General features: G+C 45.2%; 1 protein-coding gene across 3 annotated transcripts in view; it reads right to left on the bottom strand.

Annotated features, from left to right (window-relative positions):
- Positions 1–18,936, bottom strand: part of ASAP1 (ArfGAP with SH3 domain, ankyrin repeat and PH domain 1) — a 151,946-nt gene that overhangs the window by 81,938 nt on the left and 51,072 nt on the right. For all 3 annotated transcript variants that reach the window (XM_069957090.1, XM_069957092.1, XM_069957091.1), the window contains one exon: positions 17,753–17,879. In XM_069957090.1, coding sequence (XP_069813191.1) covers positions 17,753–17,879 — 127 coding nt within the window. The remainder of the gene's footprint in view (positions 1–17,752; positions 17,880–18,936) is intronic.

The raw sequence follows: 18,936 nt of genomic DNA, 5'->3' as shown, positions 1-18,936 counted from the left end.
GCCAGATTAGTCTGTAGTGAGAGTGCAGCTCTGATGTCAAGTAGAAGACATGATGTATGCTTTAAAGGGATAGTTGACCAAAAAAAAATATTTCAAATCAACTGGTGTCAGAAAGTAACAGACATTTGTAATTTACTTCTGTTTAAAAATCTCCAGTCTTCCAGTACTTATCAGCTGCAGTATGTCCTGCAGGAAGTGTTATATTCTTTCCAGTCTGACACAGTGCTCTCTGATGCCACCTCTGTCAATGTCAGGAACTGCCCACAGCAGGAGAGTTTCTCTATGGGGATTTGCTGCTGCTCTGGACAGTTCCTGACATGGACAAAGGTGGGATCCCGCCTCCTTCACTGACTGGCTGAGCAGACCTGAGACGTCACGTCTCGGGCCCGCGTCAGACAACTGGAAGCGGTCGGGAACCGAGCACCGGAGCGTCGCGATGCAGGACCCGCCGCTGGAACCAGGGAGGTGAGTGGACGTCTTTTCCCTCGGCCACCTCGGCCCTAGCGCAAAAGGGCCCCCACGCTGGAGTACCCCTTTAACTTCTTTGCAGACGTGACACAGCACGCCACCCGGTGACGTCACCCACAGATATTCTGGGCTATCAGAAACTCCGAATGACAGAAATACCTCCGCCACCAGCTCTGCCCACACACCGGGGCTGCTCCCGGGCTGCACTATAACACTATGGGTCCAGTGTGACAGCCGCTCATCTCCACAAGGGTCTATAAATACTGCAGAAGAAAGTCAGGAAATATTCTGAAACACTGAGACATAGCGTTTCCCCAGCAGAAGGTCTCCTGGAGGAGAAGCTGCGCCGCCTCGCTCTGTGATCTGCATGCAAAGACTTCTGCAACGTCTTAAGATGCTCACCGATGCCTGATGTCTTATTCCAGCATTTCTTAACCTGCGGCTCCAAAACTACAACTCCCAGTCGGAGAGCTATGTGCATATCAGGGAATTATGGGGGCAGCTGGAGAGCTGCATAGCTGTCAGGGCATGATGGGAGTTGTAGTTTAACAACGGAAAACAACAGGTTGTAGAACACTGGCATAAAACATCAAGTATCAGTGATCATCTTAGCTGGAGGGCCACATGGCTGTCACAGCATGATAGGGGTTGTAGTTTTGCAACAGCTAGAAAGACACATGGATATCAGGACATATTGGGGGTTACAGTCTTGCAACTTCTGGTGTGTCATGTGCTTGACAGGGCATGATGGGGGTTACAGACATTGTAGCTGTCACAGCATGATGGGAGTTGTAGTTTTGCAGCAGCTTGTGCACCGTCCGTCCTCGGGGGAAATACCAGATTTTAGAAAAATCTAACAAACTGGGAGGATTTTGGACCAGGTGTTTCGCTAAAAGATGGATGTTTCAGATTATAAAATATTCTGGATTAGCAGTAACTATAAGGGGAGATGTTCCAGTATCACATGGTAAATCCAAAACCTGACAATCTGCACAGGCTTTGGCTTCTGGTCTGACGTGAGTCCAGATATGTGCTAGAGACAGACGCCAGACTATCAGGGTCTCTGGACTATCAGATGCGGTATTACAGTTACTGAATAGTTATGACAGCGAGCAGCAAGCAACCCACTGGAAGAAGTCACATAGAGGAAGGTTAGTAAGCGAGGAGAACAGAGGAGGACTGGAAAATGAAATATTGTATATCCTGAGAGGAATCTGCCAAGGAAACATTCAGCCCCATCCAAGACTCCAGTCACACTCAGTAACTCTGTATAAAAGACAACATCACAAAGACGACTGGAGAATGGGGTCCGGCTCCGAGCCGTACAAATCAGGAAAGAACCAGGTGATAGATAGATAGATAGATAGATAGATAGATAGATAGATAGATAGATAGATGAGTAATGAACAGGAATCTGATCCCCTATATACAATAACCCTGGTATATATAGAGAAATCCTATAAATCCTCTCTCCTTGCACTGCGGGTTTCCTGTATAGATTCTCCTCAGTAATCATTATCCATACTCTGCAGGGGTCACATTTCTCGGACATCTCCTGGTCTCTTCTCTCCGGGGGATTCTATCTGCTTCCTTTGTTCTGTTCCGGCCGCAATCATTTATTCTAACGGTAATAATGGATGACATAGAGTTATCCACTTGGTAATTCTGGACTGGACCTCTGGTTCTTGTGAAGTTTCTAAGTGAGATGTATACCCCCCCCCCCTGTATATAGCTATGTATGATATACCGTATACCCCCCCCCCCCCTGTATGTAGCTATGTAGGGTATACTGTATACCCCCCCTGTATATAGCTATGTAGGGTGTACTGTATACAGCTATGTATGATATACTGTATACCCCCCCTTGAATATAGCTATGTATGATACTGTATACCCCCCTGTATATAGCTATGTATGATATACTGTATACCCCCCCTTGAATATAGCTATGTATGATACTGTATACCCCCCTGTATATAGCTATGTATGATTTACTGTATACCCTTCCTGTATATAGCTACGTGTGATATACTGTATCCAGCTGAGTAATTGATCTTGTGCTGCATTGTCTGTTATACTCTGGGGATGATGTCAGGATTGTTGGATTCCTGTTAAGGTTCAGTTCACACTGGTAAGGTCACACACGCATTTACTCTAGTTTCGCTGTAGAGAAGACATGGTGCTAATAAGAACAGAGCCGAGGCTTTAGCACCTAAACAAGCCATCCTGTTGTGGTGCATTGTGGGAGATGGAGTGTTGGAAAGCGGTGCTCAGAAGGACTAGATTAGAATAACCTGGCCGCTTTCTTCCAGAAACAGGGACACTCTTGTCCTCAGTTTGGGTGTGGGTATGGCAGGTCAGTTCCATTGTAGTGAATGGAGCTTAATTGTAATACCGCACACAACTTGAGGACAGGGGTGGCGCTGTTTTTTTTTTTCCTCCAAGAAGTTCACTTTTTTTTTTTGTTTAAATCATTGATAACCCCTTGAGGGTAGATGCAGATCTGTCTTATGATATATACCGTAGATTCTCTGCCCCAAAAACAGCGCTACTCCGCAGGCTGTGTCTGGTATTGCAGTATTGCTTTGAATAGTGTTGAGCTGCAATACCCGATACAAATTATAGATGAGAGGGGCGCTGTTTTAGGGTTGAATGAAGCAGACCCCCCATATGAGACCCTATACAAAGAAATCAGGAGAATTCTGAGTGCAGCTCTAGAGGTGGCTGAAATAGAAGCAGAATGCACCGGTATTTATATGTAGAATTTAATGATAAATCTCCCTGTCAAGAAGAGGGGGGAAAAAAAAGAAGACGTCTTCCCGCCTCCTCCGGGAATCGATCACGTGCATTTACACCATGAAGAGCTCCGGCTGGAAAAAGACAGGGAAAAAAAAAAAAAAAAAAAAAAAAACGACTTTCCAGCAGTCGACAGATTTAATCCTCATCATCATGTGATGATCTTTCGCAGCGTCCAGCAGATTTTGTGTTACCACCAGCGTGTCTGTCTTCTATTAACCGCTGGAGCTGCCAATGATTATCCTGGAGACGCTCATCGCTCCGCGTCCAAATAGATGAGAAAAACAAAAGCTGAAAGGCTGCAGAATATAAAGGGTCACATGACAGCACGTGCAGGGGCTCCGGGGACCCCACAATCTGGAGGGACGGTCACATGACAGCACGTGCAGGGGCTCCGGGACCCCACAATCTGGAGGGACGGTCACATGACAGCACGTGCAGGGGCTACGGGGGCCCCACAATCTGGAGGGACGGTAACATGACAGCACGTACAGGGGCCCCACAATCTAAAGGAATAGGTCACAAGACAGCACGTGCTGGGGGCCCCACAATCTTTCGGAACGGAAACATGACAGCACGTGTAGGGGCCCACAATCTGGAGGGACGGGTCACATGACAGCAGATCCAGCGGCCCCACAATCTAAAGGAATGGGTCACAAGACTGCATGTGCAGGGGAGTGCACAATCTGAAGGAACGGAAACATGACAGCATGTGCAGGGGCTCCAGGGGGCCCCACAATCTATAGAGACATTCTCATGAGAGCACGTGTAGGGGCCCACAATCTGGAAGGAAAGTCACATGATAGCACATCCAGGGGCCCCACAACCTGGAGGGATGGGTCACATGACAACACATGCCAGGTCCGCAAAAGCTGGAGGGACAGGTCACATAAGAGCATGTGCAGGGGCTCCGGGACAGTATACAGACTGTTCATCAAGGTTGTGTGCAAGAAGCCTTACAATGAACGGTAACTTCTAACTGCTAGCATCGAGGAAAAGAAGGATCAGGCACGCTAGATTTCAACCTTTGACCCTTTTGTTCTCAGGAAGACGAGCCGCCAATTTCCCCACAATCTCCATTGAAAATACATGCGCACTCAGCCAAACAGAGCGTGCATGTGTATGGGGCAAACAGGAAAGAGAGCTGACAGCCAAACAAACATTGGGTGGACAACTATATAAAAATGTTTAAAGTCCAGACTGATACTTTGTAGCCGACCATCAGTACAGAAGTGAGATTTGTGCAGCCGACGCGTTTCACATTGTATACTAATGTGCTGAATTGCGTCAGTATCAGATGGCTTTTACAGTGAATTCATTTGTTTTTATTATATGTGATATATTCTATACATTTATGTCCACCTGTTATCACAGATTCCTGGTGGAACTCACACGGACTCAGAGAAACAGACCTTAGAACGTGTTCACACAGGACGGAAAGGCTGCAGACTTTGATGGGGGAGATCAGCAGCATTTCAGCCCTGTAGATATGACAAGGGATTGGTTCTCATCTGGCACGGAGTTCTAAGCGGAGCGTTGCCGATTTGAAGGGGTAATACAGAGTCACATGTCAATGCTTCTTGGCGGAATTCCGGCACAAATTTTGAGATTACAGTGTGAAAAAGGTGGAAGAAATCCCATTAAAATCAATAGGAGTCACACAGCTTAAGATAATTCAGTGTGAATTCCACCGGGAACCTGACTCCTATCGTTTTCAATAGGATTTCTGCACCCGCGCTCACATACGGTGATCTCGGGGTGTAAAATGTAAGGCATTGGCCGGAATTCCGGAGAATCGACCTGTGAAGTCAATGGGGCTTTGTATCTCCACAATATAATCTCCTGCATTATACCCCTAACCTAGTGTTCTCCAGCTGCTGCAAAACTACAAAACCCATCATGCCCTGAAAGTCAAAGGCTGTCCAGGCATGATGGGATTTGTAGTTTTGCAACAACTGGAGAGTCATAGGTTAAAGGGGTACTCGAAAATCTTATTCTTTTAAATCAACTGGTGCCAGAAAGTTATATAGATTGGTAATTTACTATTTAAAAACCTCCAGTCTTCCAATACTTTTCAGCTGCTGTATGTCCTGCAGGAAGTGGTGTATTCTTTCCAGTCTGACACAGTGCTCTCTGCTGCCACCTCTGTCCGTGTCAGGAACTGTCCAGAGCAGGAGAATGCAAATTGATATTCTGGCTGTTAGTATATTGCTGAAAGTTTATGTACAGGAGTTCTTTGTGCTGAGTCTTTTTCTTCCAGTCTTGCGAGATTCAAGATAATCCAGATTAAGGAAATTCTACTAGAAATCTGGATTACCGGATTAAAGGAATTTCCCCGCCGATTAATGGATTTCACTACGCCACAAAAGGCAAGATGATGAACGTATCTACAGTGTATCTAAACAATGAAAAGATAGTGGTACACCCTCTCTTCCCGTTCTACAGTGTATCTGAACTATGAAAGGATGAGGCTACCCCTCCCCCACAGCTCTATGTATGCACTTTTTACAAAACAATTACTCCCAGCATGCCATGACCACTGAAGACTGTCAGGCCACATTGGGAGTTGTAGTTTCCGAACAGCTGAAGAGCCACAGGTCAGTTCGTCTTGCATTATGTGTATGCAGCTCCTATGCACATCCTGTATCTAGGTCTGTGCTTTCCAACCTGTCAATAAAGGTTGTCAGGGCATGCTGAGAGTTGTAGTTTTGGGTATATCCAAAAAATGCATTGCGCAAATAGAACTTTACCCTATGCAAACATTACATGTTACTATGCTCCTTCCATCAACAGGGAAAGTAACTGCAGTATCAGACTACACAGGGTTTGTTTGTAGTCTGTTACTATGGAAACACACAGACGTTGTATGCAATTTTTAATTTTTAATTAAGACTAATTGCATAGTTGCTTATTTTTTTATATGAATAAGAGCAACTAAATCTTCTTCTACACCGGGGCCCAGATGTTCCACACCCCCTGCTCCCCACAATTTAGATCAGCCAGATAAAGAACAGGTATGACAGCATTGCTGGGATGATATATGGTCGGGCTGAATATCAGATACATAAAGAATGCGGCCCTTGTGAGAACCTGCACCATTCACTGGTATCTAAGAACTCCAGAGGTTACAGAGTGTAAATTAGGATTATCCAAAATTAGAAACACATGGCTGCTTTCTTCCAAAAACAGTGCCACACCGGTACATGGTGTGCGTCTGGTATTGCAGCTCAGCTCAATTAAAGTTGAATTATAAAACCATACACAACAAATGGCTGCCTATACAAACAATGCTCCACCAGTGTATAAGGTTAGGTCTGGTGCTGCAATACCATATACAACCAGTGGACAGGTGTGGTGCTATTTTTGGAAAAAAGCAGCCATGTTTCCTAACCTTGAACCTCCTGCTTCATGAGTAGAATATTCAGAACAGTATAGACTGACACATTTCCGCATAGAGAGCCTTAACAGCAGCACAGTGCCGCTAACCATTTTACATACCATTCAGGGCCTGTGGAAAGCTGGGTGTGAAGGCTTTAATGCTCCATTAGTAGCTGCGACTTTTGGAAACACAGCTGCAACAACTTTTGGAGTGAGCAGGCCCTGCAAGCACTGCTCATCCTGATCTCCTGGTTCAGGTCTAGAATACAGAATAAAAACCAACACTCTGGCAAAGGCAGATAAAAGGAGCTATACTCCCCAACATTTCAAAACTACAACTCCCATCATTGTGTGACATCCGAACACACACTAAACTGATCAAAATCTGCAGCATTGCTCATCATGCTCCTCCTGGTTCAGATATGGAATACACAATAAAGACTAAAAGCAGATGAAGCAGCCGTGTTCTCCAATGTGCGGCTATTCTGCTGTCGCAAAACTACAACTCCCAATATGCAACAGCAGCAGAGCCCAACATTGGGAAACGCAGGCTACTTCATCTGCTTCTGTAAGAGTGTTGGTCTTTATTATTACCTGAACCGTCAGGGCATGATGGGAGCTGTAGTTCTGCTACAGATGGAAAGACACAGATTAGGGAAGACTAAAAACTAGTCTCTCCCTTTCAGGATATAATTAGTCATCAGGGCATGATGGGAGTTTTAGTTTTGTGACCAATAACGTCTACTGCAATAGATGCAAACATCCCCTTAACAGAATGAGTCTTGCAAAGTTGCTCATCCTGATCTTCCTGGTTCAGGAATGGAATACCAGAATGACAGTAAAGACTGGCACACGTGTTAGATCTGTCTATGTGTAAAGGTTGAAGGCGGCGATGGAGTGAGTGCAGCAGGCCTGGCCATCTCCCCATGGTCACATTCCTCCGCAGGGAGCAGAGCCAGGAGATGTGTGGGAGATGTGACACACGCTTCCTGTCATGTCTTCTGCCTATGACAAGTGCCTCACCGCTGCACCATGACCGGGAGAACCACCCGTTGTTTTTCTTGGCCACAGCGCTGAGGGCCGATAAGCGTGGCTCAGGATACACATCCCCAGCGCCCCCGGGCTTCCTCCTCTATAAATAATTCAGCCCTCTGTGCCAGTGCAATACTGACTACCACTACCTGCTCTACCCCCGCAGAGTCCAGCATTGTAATGGAGTCATCCCAGATGGTTGGCGTATGGTTGTGGGAGGCGAGCATTAGTCAAAGGGATCCAACATTAGTAATGTCTTCATTTTAGGGTCCATCTTATAAGCGGAATGCCCCTCCAGTACTGAATATCTATTGCTCATAGGTTTTGTAGGTAACAGAAAAATAGGCAATAGATACATCTGCTATATACAGAGCCAGGGTGATTGATACATCCGCTATGTACAGACCTGGGGCAATCGATACATCTGCTATACATAGACCCTGGCCAATCAATACATCTGCTATATACAACCCTGGGATCATTGACACAGCTGCTATACATAAATCTCAGGTGATCAATACATCTGCTAAATACAGACCTGGGGTGATCGATACATCTGCTATATACAGACCCAGGGTGATCGATTCATGCGCTATATACAGACCCAGGGCGATCGATACATCCGCTACATACAGGCTTGATACATCGGCTATATACTGTCCCGGGGAAGTCAATACATTCCCTATATACAGACCAGGGGAGGTTGATGCATCCGCTATATACAGACCTGAAGTGAGCGATAAATTCACTATATACAGACCCTGGGTGAGCTATACATCTGCTATATGCAGACCTAGGATGATCAATACATTCACACAAAACCTGATATGAACCCGGGCTTAGTCAGTAATATTACACTAGCTACAACTCCCATCTACCAGTGAGGAAGGTTAGGCTCACACAACGCTCCCCTTCTAGGTCGCTCCATTATGCTATATATAAATATATATCTGCTGTCACTTTAAAGCCCCATGGGGTAAGACCTGGGAACATATTAGCGCAGAGACAGGTCTGACAGTTCGTGTATTGCACACCAAAGACGCAGTGGAAGAATGCAGCGATCCGGTGTCCCCCGCCCTCCGGGGGTCCCAGGGGCAGATGACGCACCGGCTCAGGTTTACCTGTATATAACAGTGGCCTACATTCTGCACAAAGGATTCAACTCAAGATTTACTGTAGATGCTGAAGGGAGGGACAAAGCAGCGAGAACCTGTACACAGTATAATGGCACATATACCGCAGCGTTGTACACAGGACATGCCTCTATCTAGATCTCTGGTTCTAAGGGGGATACACTATACTACAGGAAGTCATTCAGGAAGTCTGACAGGTTAATCTCTGAGCCCCAATTCTGCTATACTCCAGACCTAAAATCTCCCAGCATGCCTGAGTGCACAGAGCTTGCTCTGCCGATAGGCATTCTACAAAGTCTTTAAACAAGATGATGTAGTTGTCTGATGAACTTACTGAAAGAGTAGTAGATGCTTGGAACAACTTTCCAGCAGATGTAAATCCACAATAAAGGAATTCACACCTGCCTGGGATAAACATATATCTATCCTAAGATAATAAGAAGAGAAATACTAAAAGGGCCGACTAGATGAAGCAAGTGGTCTTTTTATGCTGACAAAGTTTTTAAAACCTTCCCTATGAATTACAGAGAGTCAGCAGCAGAATAGTGAGTACAGCTCTGGAGAATAATACAGGATGTAACTCAGGATCATTAATGTAATGTATGCACACAGTGACCCCACCAGCAGAATAGTGAGTGCAGCTCTGAAGTATAATCCAGGACAGCTTTCACAGCATTTCTAGCACTCTATTCATGAATGTCAGGAAGAGGTACAGGTCCTGTAGTAGAGGCTGTGTGGGAGGATAGCATGTGTATGGTAAGATGAATACCATCAGGAAGCAATGCTGCATTTGTGGCTGCAATCTATACAGCTGTCCTAGAATAGCACTTTATAGGTGAATCCCAGGATGGGGGGGGGGGGTAACCCTCCTCCTTCCTCCCTATTGCCATCTGAAGCGAAGGAGGAACTGTCAGTGTAAAAAGGAAGAACTAACAACACATTGCAACCAGGTCCTTTCATATTTGCAAAGTGTAAGCGCCCTGAAGGCATCTCCACAAATACAGCGATAACCCACAGCGAAACCGCTGCCCTCTGCACAACACTTCTACCTGTCCCACACATATCCTGTCAGCGCAGCCCTGCAATGACATGGGGAAAATTCTCACTTCACTGTCTGCTGTCACTTTTCTGAGAGCCCATGATATACTGACGGAGGCACAGAGAATCACAGGGATCTGTAGTGATGACAGTGAGAGATTCATTAGGCCCTCCATCGCAGTGATCTACTTCATGCTAAATATGTGTATAGACACATAGGTCTATAGGCACAAAAAAGTAAAGTCCCTATTACACGGAGCAACATAGAGGAGCAAACGAGCGCTGTCAGCTATTACACGCCTCGGCAGCGAGTGGATGAGAGCCGGGGGCGGGGCAGCGGAGAGATGCAGGGGGGCTGCCCGGATGATTGCTAGATCGTCCGGGAAGCCCAGAGAGGATAGCGGCGGTCTGCTGCTGCCGCTCTTATTTTGCGTAGCAACAGCGGCAGACTGCTGCTATCACAGACGTTTGTCTTTCAACATGTTGAAAGACAAACAACAGCAACGATCAGCCGACATCGTTCATGTTGGCTGATCGTTGCCTTCTATTACATGGGACAATTATCGGTCGTAACGGCCGATAATCGTTCTGTGTAATAGGGCCTTAAGTGACTTCTATTTGTGATTTCTATTTTGGTTATCCCAACATGCAAAGTTGTAGATAGGGGATAACTAGATGATGGATTGGGATCCGACTGCTGATCCCGAGAACAGAGAATAACTGACCCCCAAATGGATGGAGTAGCTTCCGAGCTTGGATGCCCCTTTAAATAACCCCTTTAATTTTATTTATTTTTTTACTCGACATGAACTGGATCAAATGGCTGTAAAGGCGGACAAGGCCCTTAAAAACATTATTGCTCCTGTTATGCGTTTCTCTTTGTATAATAGAATACAATGGAAAAACGGACTACAAACAACTGCATCTATCTTTTCATCCGTTTTTGTTTTCATAAAAAGTATATGTTAAACGGACTGCTAAAACAGTGTGAACCACGCCTAAAAGGAAACAGTAGCAATAATAAATAAAAGCTATCCTATAGGCCTGCATACATACTACGACACAGGTTGGCAGCACTTCTGCTTTTCATACCCGGCCGTGTTACTAATATAGGTAGCGCTGCCCTGTAACCACTAAGAGGTCCACAGCTGCTGTTAACGGAGCTGAATGTCAGTGCAGGGTCATCAGCATTCTGTGTAAAGAGCCCAGATTCATTGCAGATTATGAGCAGAATGTTATTTCTATAGGGTAACGCGGGGCGGACAGACAGAGCGCCGCTGCTTTACATCCCCCATTCTGCACCTACTGAGCTTTATCCGGCTTATCTTCACCGTCCTGTAAGAGGCCTTTACAGAGGAGTCACCTTGTGAGGAAAACACTGCAGATAAATCTATGGGGAAACATTGGAGGAATATACTGGGAGGATATATGTGTGTAAGGGAGCTATACTGGGAGGATATGTGTGTGTGTGGGGAGCTATACTGGGAGGATATGTGTGTGTGTGGGGAGCTATGCTGGGAGGATATATGTGTGTGAGGGAGCTATACTGGGAGGATATGTGTGTGTGTGGGGAGCTATGCTGGGAGGATATATGTGTGTGAGGGAGCTATACTGGGAGGATATGTGTGTGTGTGGGGAGCTATGCTGGGAGGATATATGTGTGTGAGGGAGCTATACTGGGAGGATATGTGTGTGTGTGGGGAGCTATGCTGGGAGGATATATGTGTGTGAGGGAGCTATGCTGGGAGGATATATGTGTGTGTGGAGTGCTATACTGGGAGGATATATGTGTGTGAGGGAGCTATACTGGGAGGATATATGTGTGAGGGAGCTATACTGGGAGGATATGTGTGTGTGGGGAGCTATGCTGGGAGGATATATGTGTGTGGTAATCTATACTGGGAGGATATGTGTGTGTGGGGAGTTATACTGGGAGGATATATGTGTGTGGGGAGCTATACTGGGAGGATATATGTGTGTGTGGTGCTATACTGGGAGGATATATGTGTGTGTGTGGAGTGCTATACTGGGAGGATATATGTGTGTGAGGGAGCTATACTGGGAGGATATATGTGTGAGGGAGCTATACTGGGAGGATATGTGTGTGTGGGGAGCTATGCTGGGAGGATATATGTGTGTGGTAATCTATACTGGGAGGATATGTGTGTGTGGGGAGCTATACTGGGAGGATATATGTGTGTGGGGAGCTATACTGGGAGGATATATGTGTGTGTGGTGCTATACTGGGAGGATATATGTGTGTGTGGGGAGCTATGCTGGGAGGATATATGTGTGTGTGGTGCTATACTGGGAGGATATATGTGTGTGGTAATCTATACTGGGAGGATATGTGTGTGTGGGGAGCTATACTGGGAGTATATATGTGTGTGGGGAGCTATACTGGGAGGATATATGTGTGTGTGGTGCTATACTGGGAGGATATATGTGTGTGTGGAGTGCTATACTGGGAGGATATGTGTGTGTGGGGAGCTATACTGGGAGGATAAGTGTGTGTGTGTGTGTGTGGGGGGGTGCTATACTGGGAAGATATATGTGTTTGGGGTGCTATACTGGGAGGATGTGTGTGTGGGGGGGTTATACTGGGAGGATATATGTGTGTGGGGGGGTTATACTGGGAGGATATATGTGTGTGGGGGGTGCGATACTGGGAGGATATGTGTGTGTGGGGGGTGCTATACTGGGAGGATATATGTGTGTGGGGTGCTATACTGGGAGGATATATGTGTGTGGGGAGCTATATTGGGAGTATATGTGTGTGTGTGGCTATACTGGGAGGATAAGTGTGTGTGTGGCTATACTGGGAGGATATATGTGTGTGGGGAGCTTTACTGGGTGTGTGGGTGTGTGGGTGTGTGTGTGTGTAACTACACTGGGAATAATAATAATATTTATTTGTATAGCGCCAACAGATTCTGCAGCGCTATATCTATATCTAGGAATATCAATAAATAAATGTAAAAAAACGGATTAATAAAGCAGCCAGATAGTGGGAGGAGCAGAATGTGGATGAAGAGATTTATGGCGCTGCCTTACAGTCAGATTGTCCCCTGTTGCCCATAGCAACCAATCACAGCTCAGCTTCCAAATATTAATGAGCTCTGGTAAAATGAAAGCTGAGCTGTGATTGGTTGCTATGTGGAACAGAGAGCATTCCTCCTAGACACAGCCATAAATCTGCCCCAAGGCCTTAGCAACACGTTCCAGATTCCCCGGTGATGACCGTCCAATCAGGATTCAGACACTTCTCTTACTATATTATTATTATTATATTTTTACATTTTTAAATTTCACGCTGACAATGTGTATGAGGAGGGATCTACAGGACAGGAGATCTCCTCTACAGCCATGGCTCCTGGTCAGCCGGCAGCACCTTTCACCTACTGCAATAGAGGAAAGATTAAGGGCCCTATTAGACAAAGCGACTTTTAGCCGATTAACGATCATAAACGAGATTGTTTATCATTAACCTGAAATGGTTCACCTTATTACACAGAACGATAGTCGTTAGTTACTACAATCGCTTACTCCATCCGATTCCAGCAAAAGAAAGAAGGATGTGGAATAATGCTGCGTTTACACGGAACGATTATCGTTCGAATTTGCACGGTAACGATCGAATTCGAACGATAATTGTACGTGTAAACACAGCAAACCATCAAACGACGAGCGAGAAATCGTTTATTTTGATCTTACAACATGTTCTTAAATCGTCGTTCGTAAAAAATTCGCAGATAGTCGTTCACCGATTTAACCTATGTGCGAGATAGGCTTAAGCGATCGCAAAATGATCGCAAAACGATTTTTCAGTACGATATATCGTTCCCTCTAAACGCTGATCGTTATAAAAAAAAAAAGTAACTTTGAAATCGTTAATCGTACGATCGGGCGAATTATCGCTTGGCGTAAACGCAGCATTACACTGACTGATTAGTGAACGAATACGGAATTACAGCGAACGGTTAGCGATGATTTTAGGGTCACACGAACGATTTTTCGATCATTGTCTGCAGTTACGCTACATTTACAGGGAGAGATAATTCACCCAATCGATCGTTTAACGATTTTGAAGCAACAAATCGGTTTTAATAACGATCATTGTTTAGCCGAAGTAAAAAAAAAAAAAAAAAAAAAAAAACCGTTATGCGATCATTTTTAAGATCGCTTAAGCCCATCTCACACATAGGGTAAATCGGTGAAAGACTGTTAACACGAAGCCATCTGCGAATTTTTAATGAACAAACGAACGATGACGATTTGAGAACATGTTGAAAGATCAAAATGAACGATTTGTCGTTCGTCGCTTGATCGTTTGCTGTGTTTACCGCTGAAATGCGATTGTTGTCACGAAAATGCGAACGATAATCGTTCCGTGTAAACGCAGCATTACACAGGACGATTATCAGTTAAACGATGTAAGGATTTTCTGCACGATAATCGCCCCGTGTAATAGGGCCCTAAGGCGGCTTCAGTCCTAGGAGCCCGGCGGTGACATCATACAGGAGCATGATGGGACGTCCAGTCACTGATGTCATCATTCCTGAAGGGGAAGGGGGGCTACACATTCTCAGGAATCATGACTCAACCAACACGAGTCCTCAGGGGACCCATCCCAGCCTCATGTTCAGAAATATGAGGCTCCGCCGATGCTGCTGTCAGCAAATCTCTTATAACACAACTCCCATATACACTGCTATATGGAAACCATCAGCATGCATGATGGCGAGTGCTGGGACCCCAATTATCACAGGTTGGGGAGGGGGGTGGGGCAATCTCATGCTGACAAAAACACCAGAGTACAGCACTTGGCTATCTTCATCTGGCCCATATAGTTATATGAAGTGGCAGCACGCACGTCCGACCGCAGCTCAGTGCAAAAGGGGTAACGTGGGCCCCACAATCCTATAATCATTGGGGGTACCCAGCAGTCAGACCCTCCACCAATCACTCCTTTCCTATCCTGCACATATGGGATGAGTGTCCTTTTAGTGAAAACCCCTTTAACAGGGGTAGGTAACTTTGGCTAATCAGCTGTGGCAAAACTACAACTCCCATCATGCCTGGACAGCCAAAGCTTTAGCTTTCCAGGCATGATGGGAGTTGTAGTTTTGCCACAGCTGGAAAGCCAAGGTTCCCTACCCCAGCCCTGTAATAAAGTATTCATAAGGACTAGTGACTTCCTAGGAAGCATCTACTTATACGCAGCAAGCAGGGAGGAAGGATAAAGTATGGGGGAGGGACAAGGCAACTAGCCGGAGAATGACAGAAGAGGAGACCTTGAGGCTACATCAGGCACCAAAGGACAATGCAACTAATGGGCTTCTAAGGGGCAACAATTATCGGTCAAAAAAATCGGTAGATTGTTCGGATTTGAACGATAATCGTTTCATGTAACTGTAGCAGGTAACGATTTAACGACCAAACGAGAAATCGTTGATGGTTCAATAGGATCTGGACCTATTTTTATCGTTTGATCGTTCACAAATCGTTCGGTGTTCATAGTGGAAATGTACGCAATAGCGACAACTAAACGACCGCAAGAACAATCATATTCTCTCGATTCTATTTAAGTGAATAGAGCCAAGTTGTGATACCGCACACAACCTGAGGACAGGAGTGGTGCTATTTTTGGAACAAAACAGCTATGATATTTTTAACCCCTTTGGGCAGGGATGGTGAACCTGTAGCAAAACTACAATTCCCATCATGCCTGAACAGCCGCGATGAGTGACTGCACAAGGAAACCGTTTGCCTGGCGCCTCCTGCGACACCCTGGATCCTTTGGGGACACGGACACCTTTAATGAGGGTTTTCATCATGGCACTCGATCTCAGCATCCACGGCAGGCGTTAAGTAGTCCCATTATAAGAAGTGATGACATATTGTTAGGATATCCCCATGGCTCACCCCTTTAGATTTTCCAATGCACAGAGGCGCCACAGTCCGGGCTGATACATTGTAACAAACAATCAGGATGGAAAAGTGATTTTTGCTACTGACTGGTTTCACTCACAGGGGATGCAACTGTAGCAAACCCTCAGCTGTAGAGAACATTAGGTCTGTACAGGTTTTCAGAAAACAGCAAGCAGAGATATTGCATTAGGAACTGAAAAGTGTATTGGAAGTTTACATGACTGATCAGTATACACTGTGATACGTTTATCTACATAGGGTAACAATGAAGTCTGCTATTATATGTGACGCCGAAACAATCCACACTGCCCGATAATGTCCTCAAAACAGATACAAGACGTCTATAAGTAATCTTATCGGATGTTACTGACACACGTGCAATATAAGGTGTATAGAACAACCCTATACAGACACAGTATATAGATTGGGCCGGTCCTATACAGATACAGTACATAGACTGGACCAGTCCTATACAGATATATAGACACTGGACCAGTCCTATACAGATATATAGACACTGGACCAGTCCTATACAGATATATAGACACTGGACCAGTCCTATACAGATATACAGACACTGGACCAGTCCTATACAGATATACAGACACTGGACCAGTCCTATACAGATATATAGATCCAGGACCAATCCTACACAAATATATAGATACTGGATCAATCCTATAGAGATATATAGATACATGACCAATCCTATACAGATATATAGACAGTGGACCAATCCTATACAGATATATATAGATACTGGACCAATCCTATACAGATATATACATGCACCAGCACATGACAAATATATAAGTATCAAGATACAATATCAGATCAATCACATAATGATAGGTATGGCCCCATCACATAAACATATATAGGTACAAGCCCCATGTGATAGAGGTAGATAGGTAGTAGTTGAACACAAAGACATTTAAGTATTGCTTCAGCCTACAAAGTAGTTTACTTTTCAGCCACATCACATATAGGTATATGGTATAGGTAGCCCCTCCACATAATTATATATATATATATATATATATATATATATATATATATATATATATATAGGCACCAGCACTAACCCATAAAGATACAAAGGGACTGAACGATCACATAAAGGATGTATAGGTACTGGCCCTATCCTATAAAATATAAAGGTATCAGCAGCATTACATTAAGGTATATAGGTACCAGCTCCATCCTATAAAGCAGGGATGAGGAACCTTCAACCCTCCAGCTGTTTCAAAACTACAATTCCCATTATTCCTGGACAGCCGAAGCGAACGCTTCGGCTGTCCAGGCATGATGGGAATTGTAGTTTTGCAACAGCTGGAGGGCCGAAAGTTCCCCATCCCTGCTATAAAGATACATAAAGGTTCCAGCTATGTTACATAAAGACACATAGGTACCAGCTCTGCTGTATATATATGTATAAACGACAGAGACATTATACATACACACATAGAGATACTGGTCCATCACATAAATAATATATATATATATATATATATATATATATATATATATATATATATATTAGATATTAGTCCCATCACACACACACAGTTACTGGACCCATCCTATACATATGTATAGACAACAGAGACTATATAATAGACATCTATCTATCTATCTATCTATCGGACTAGACAAACATATATAGATACAAGACACATCATATACACATACACCATTACCATATCAATCCTGTAAACATACATAGATATTGGCCCCGGCATAAACACGGTTACAAGTATAATGGTAGCGGACCCGATACACACTGCAGACACTAACATATATGTGAACATTGAGCATTGAGAATCATTATATACTGCATTACAGAGTCTTTATATGGAGTAATATATTACAACATGCCCAGGTTGCAGACTTCATTGTGCAGGTGGTATATAGGTAGCGCCCTCCCCCCCCCCCCCTTGGGCTGCAGAACACAGCAGCCCCCCGTGGTCTCTTACCTCTTCCAGCACAGTGATGGAGTTCCTGCAGCTCTGCAGTCTGGTGGTGAAGCTGGACGTGGTCGGGGAATTGTAATCCTCTGTGGTCTCGGAAATAAACTCTGACACCGAGATCTGATCCGGCATCCTAGCCATAGGGAGACACAGGGGAAAAAAACACAGGCAGATGAGGAAATGAGAAGGAGAGAAGGTCCAGGAGGGGAGGGGAGAGAGGAGGGGAGGGGGGGAGGCAGCAGTCCCTCCACAACATACTGTACACAGCAAAATCTGGGAATAAGGGGAGGAGGGAGCAGACAATGACTATACCCTCACAACAAAACCCACATTACAACAAAAAGAACAGCAACGCTTTGTACTAAACCATCCGATCTCCTGGCGGAGGGCAGCACCGGATCACATACTGCACCCAGATGCAATGCAGCACATCATCCGCCGCACCGGCAGCGCTCCCCGGGGGGGCACCCTGGGCAGGCAATACATTCAGTCATCACCAATGCCACCATATCTGGTGATGCCGCCACCGCAGGAGCAGCCGCTAAAGGTCAGCACAGGCCAGCAAGCTGCACACAGGGCTCAGGGGGGAACAATGGAAAGTTACAGATGTAGCAGAGCTGGCTATGCTAGGCAGAACCATAGAGGGACGCAATGAGGTCAGGCGTAATGGAGCAGTGTTTGTCACTGGCACAACTTAGCATTATAGAGGACTGCAGGTAGAACCCTAATCTGGGTCTGTCAAATGTAGCAGAGCCGGAGGAGGACGTGATGGGATCAAGCGTCAGTGTTTGTCATTTGCTTTTACACAGGACTGCTGATTAACCTAACCTGGCTCAGTCCGATGTAGCAGAGCTGTAGAGGGATGTAACAGGGTCAGGTGTCACTGTCATAATGCACCACACTATTACAAAAGACTGCAGAATAACATAACAGATGTGCAAGAGCTGAGTTTGTCAGAGGTAGCGGGGCTGTGGAGAGATGAGTTTCATTGAGTTGAGTTTGTAATTTGGAATAACACAGCTTAGTATTACACAGAAATGCAGGACTCTAAGGCAGGGATGGGGAACCTTTGGCCCTCCAGCTGTTGCAAAACTACAATTCCCATCATGCCTGGACAGCCAAAGCTTCGCTTTGGCTGTCCAGGCATGATGGGAATTGTAGTTTTGCAACAGCTGGAGGGCCAAAGGTTC

Source organism: Dendropsophus ebraccatus, chromosome 2 (assembly GCF_027789765.1).
Source record: "Dendropsophus ebraccatus isolate aDenEbr1 chromosome 2, aDenEbr1.pat, whole genome shotgun sequence".
In the NCBI taxonomy this organism is placed as follows: domain Eukaryota; kingdom Metazoa; phylum Chordata; class Amphibia; order Anura; family Hylidae; genus Dendropsophus; species Dendropsophus ebraccatus.
The sequence above is the reverse complement of the archived record's forward strand: the minus strand, read 5'-3'. Positions and strand labels throughout refer to the sequence as shown.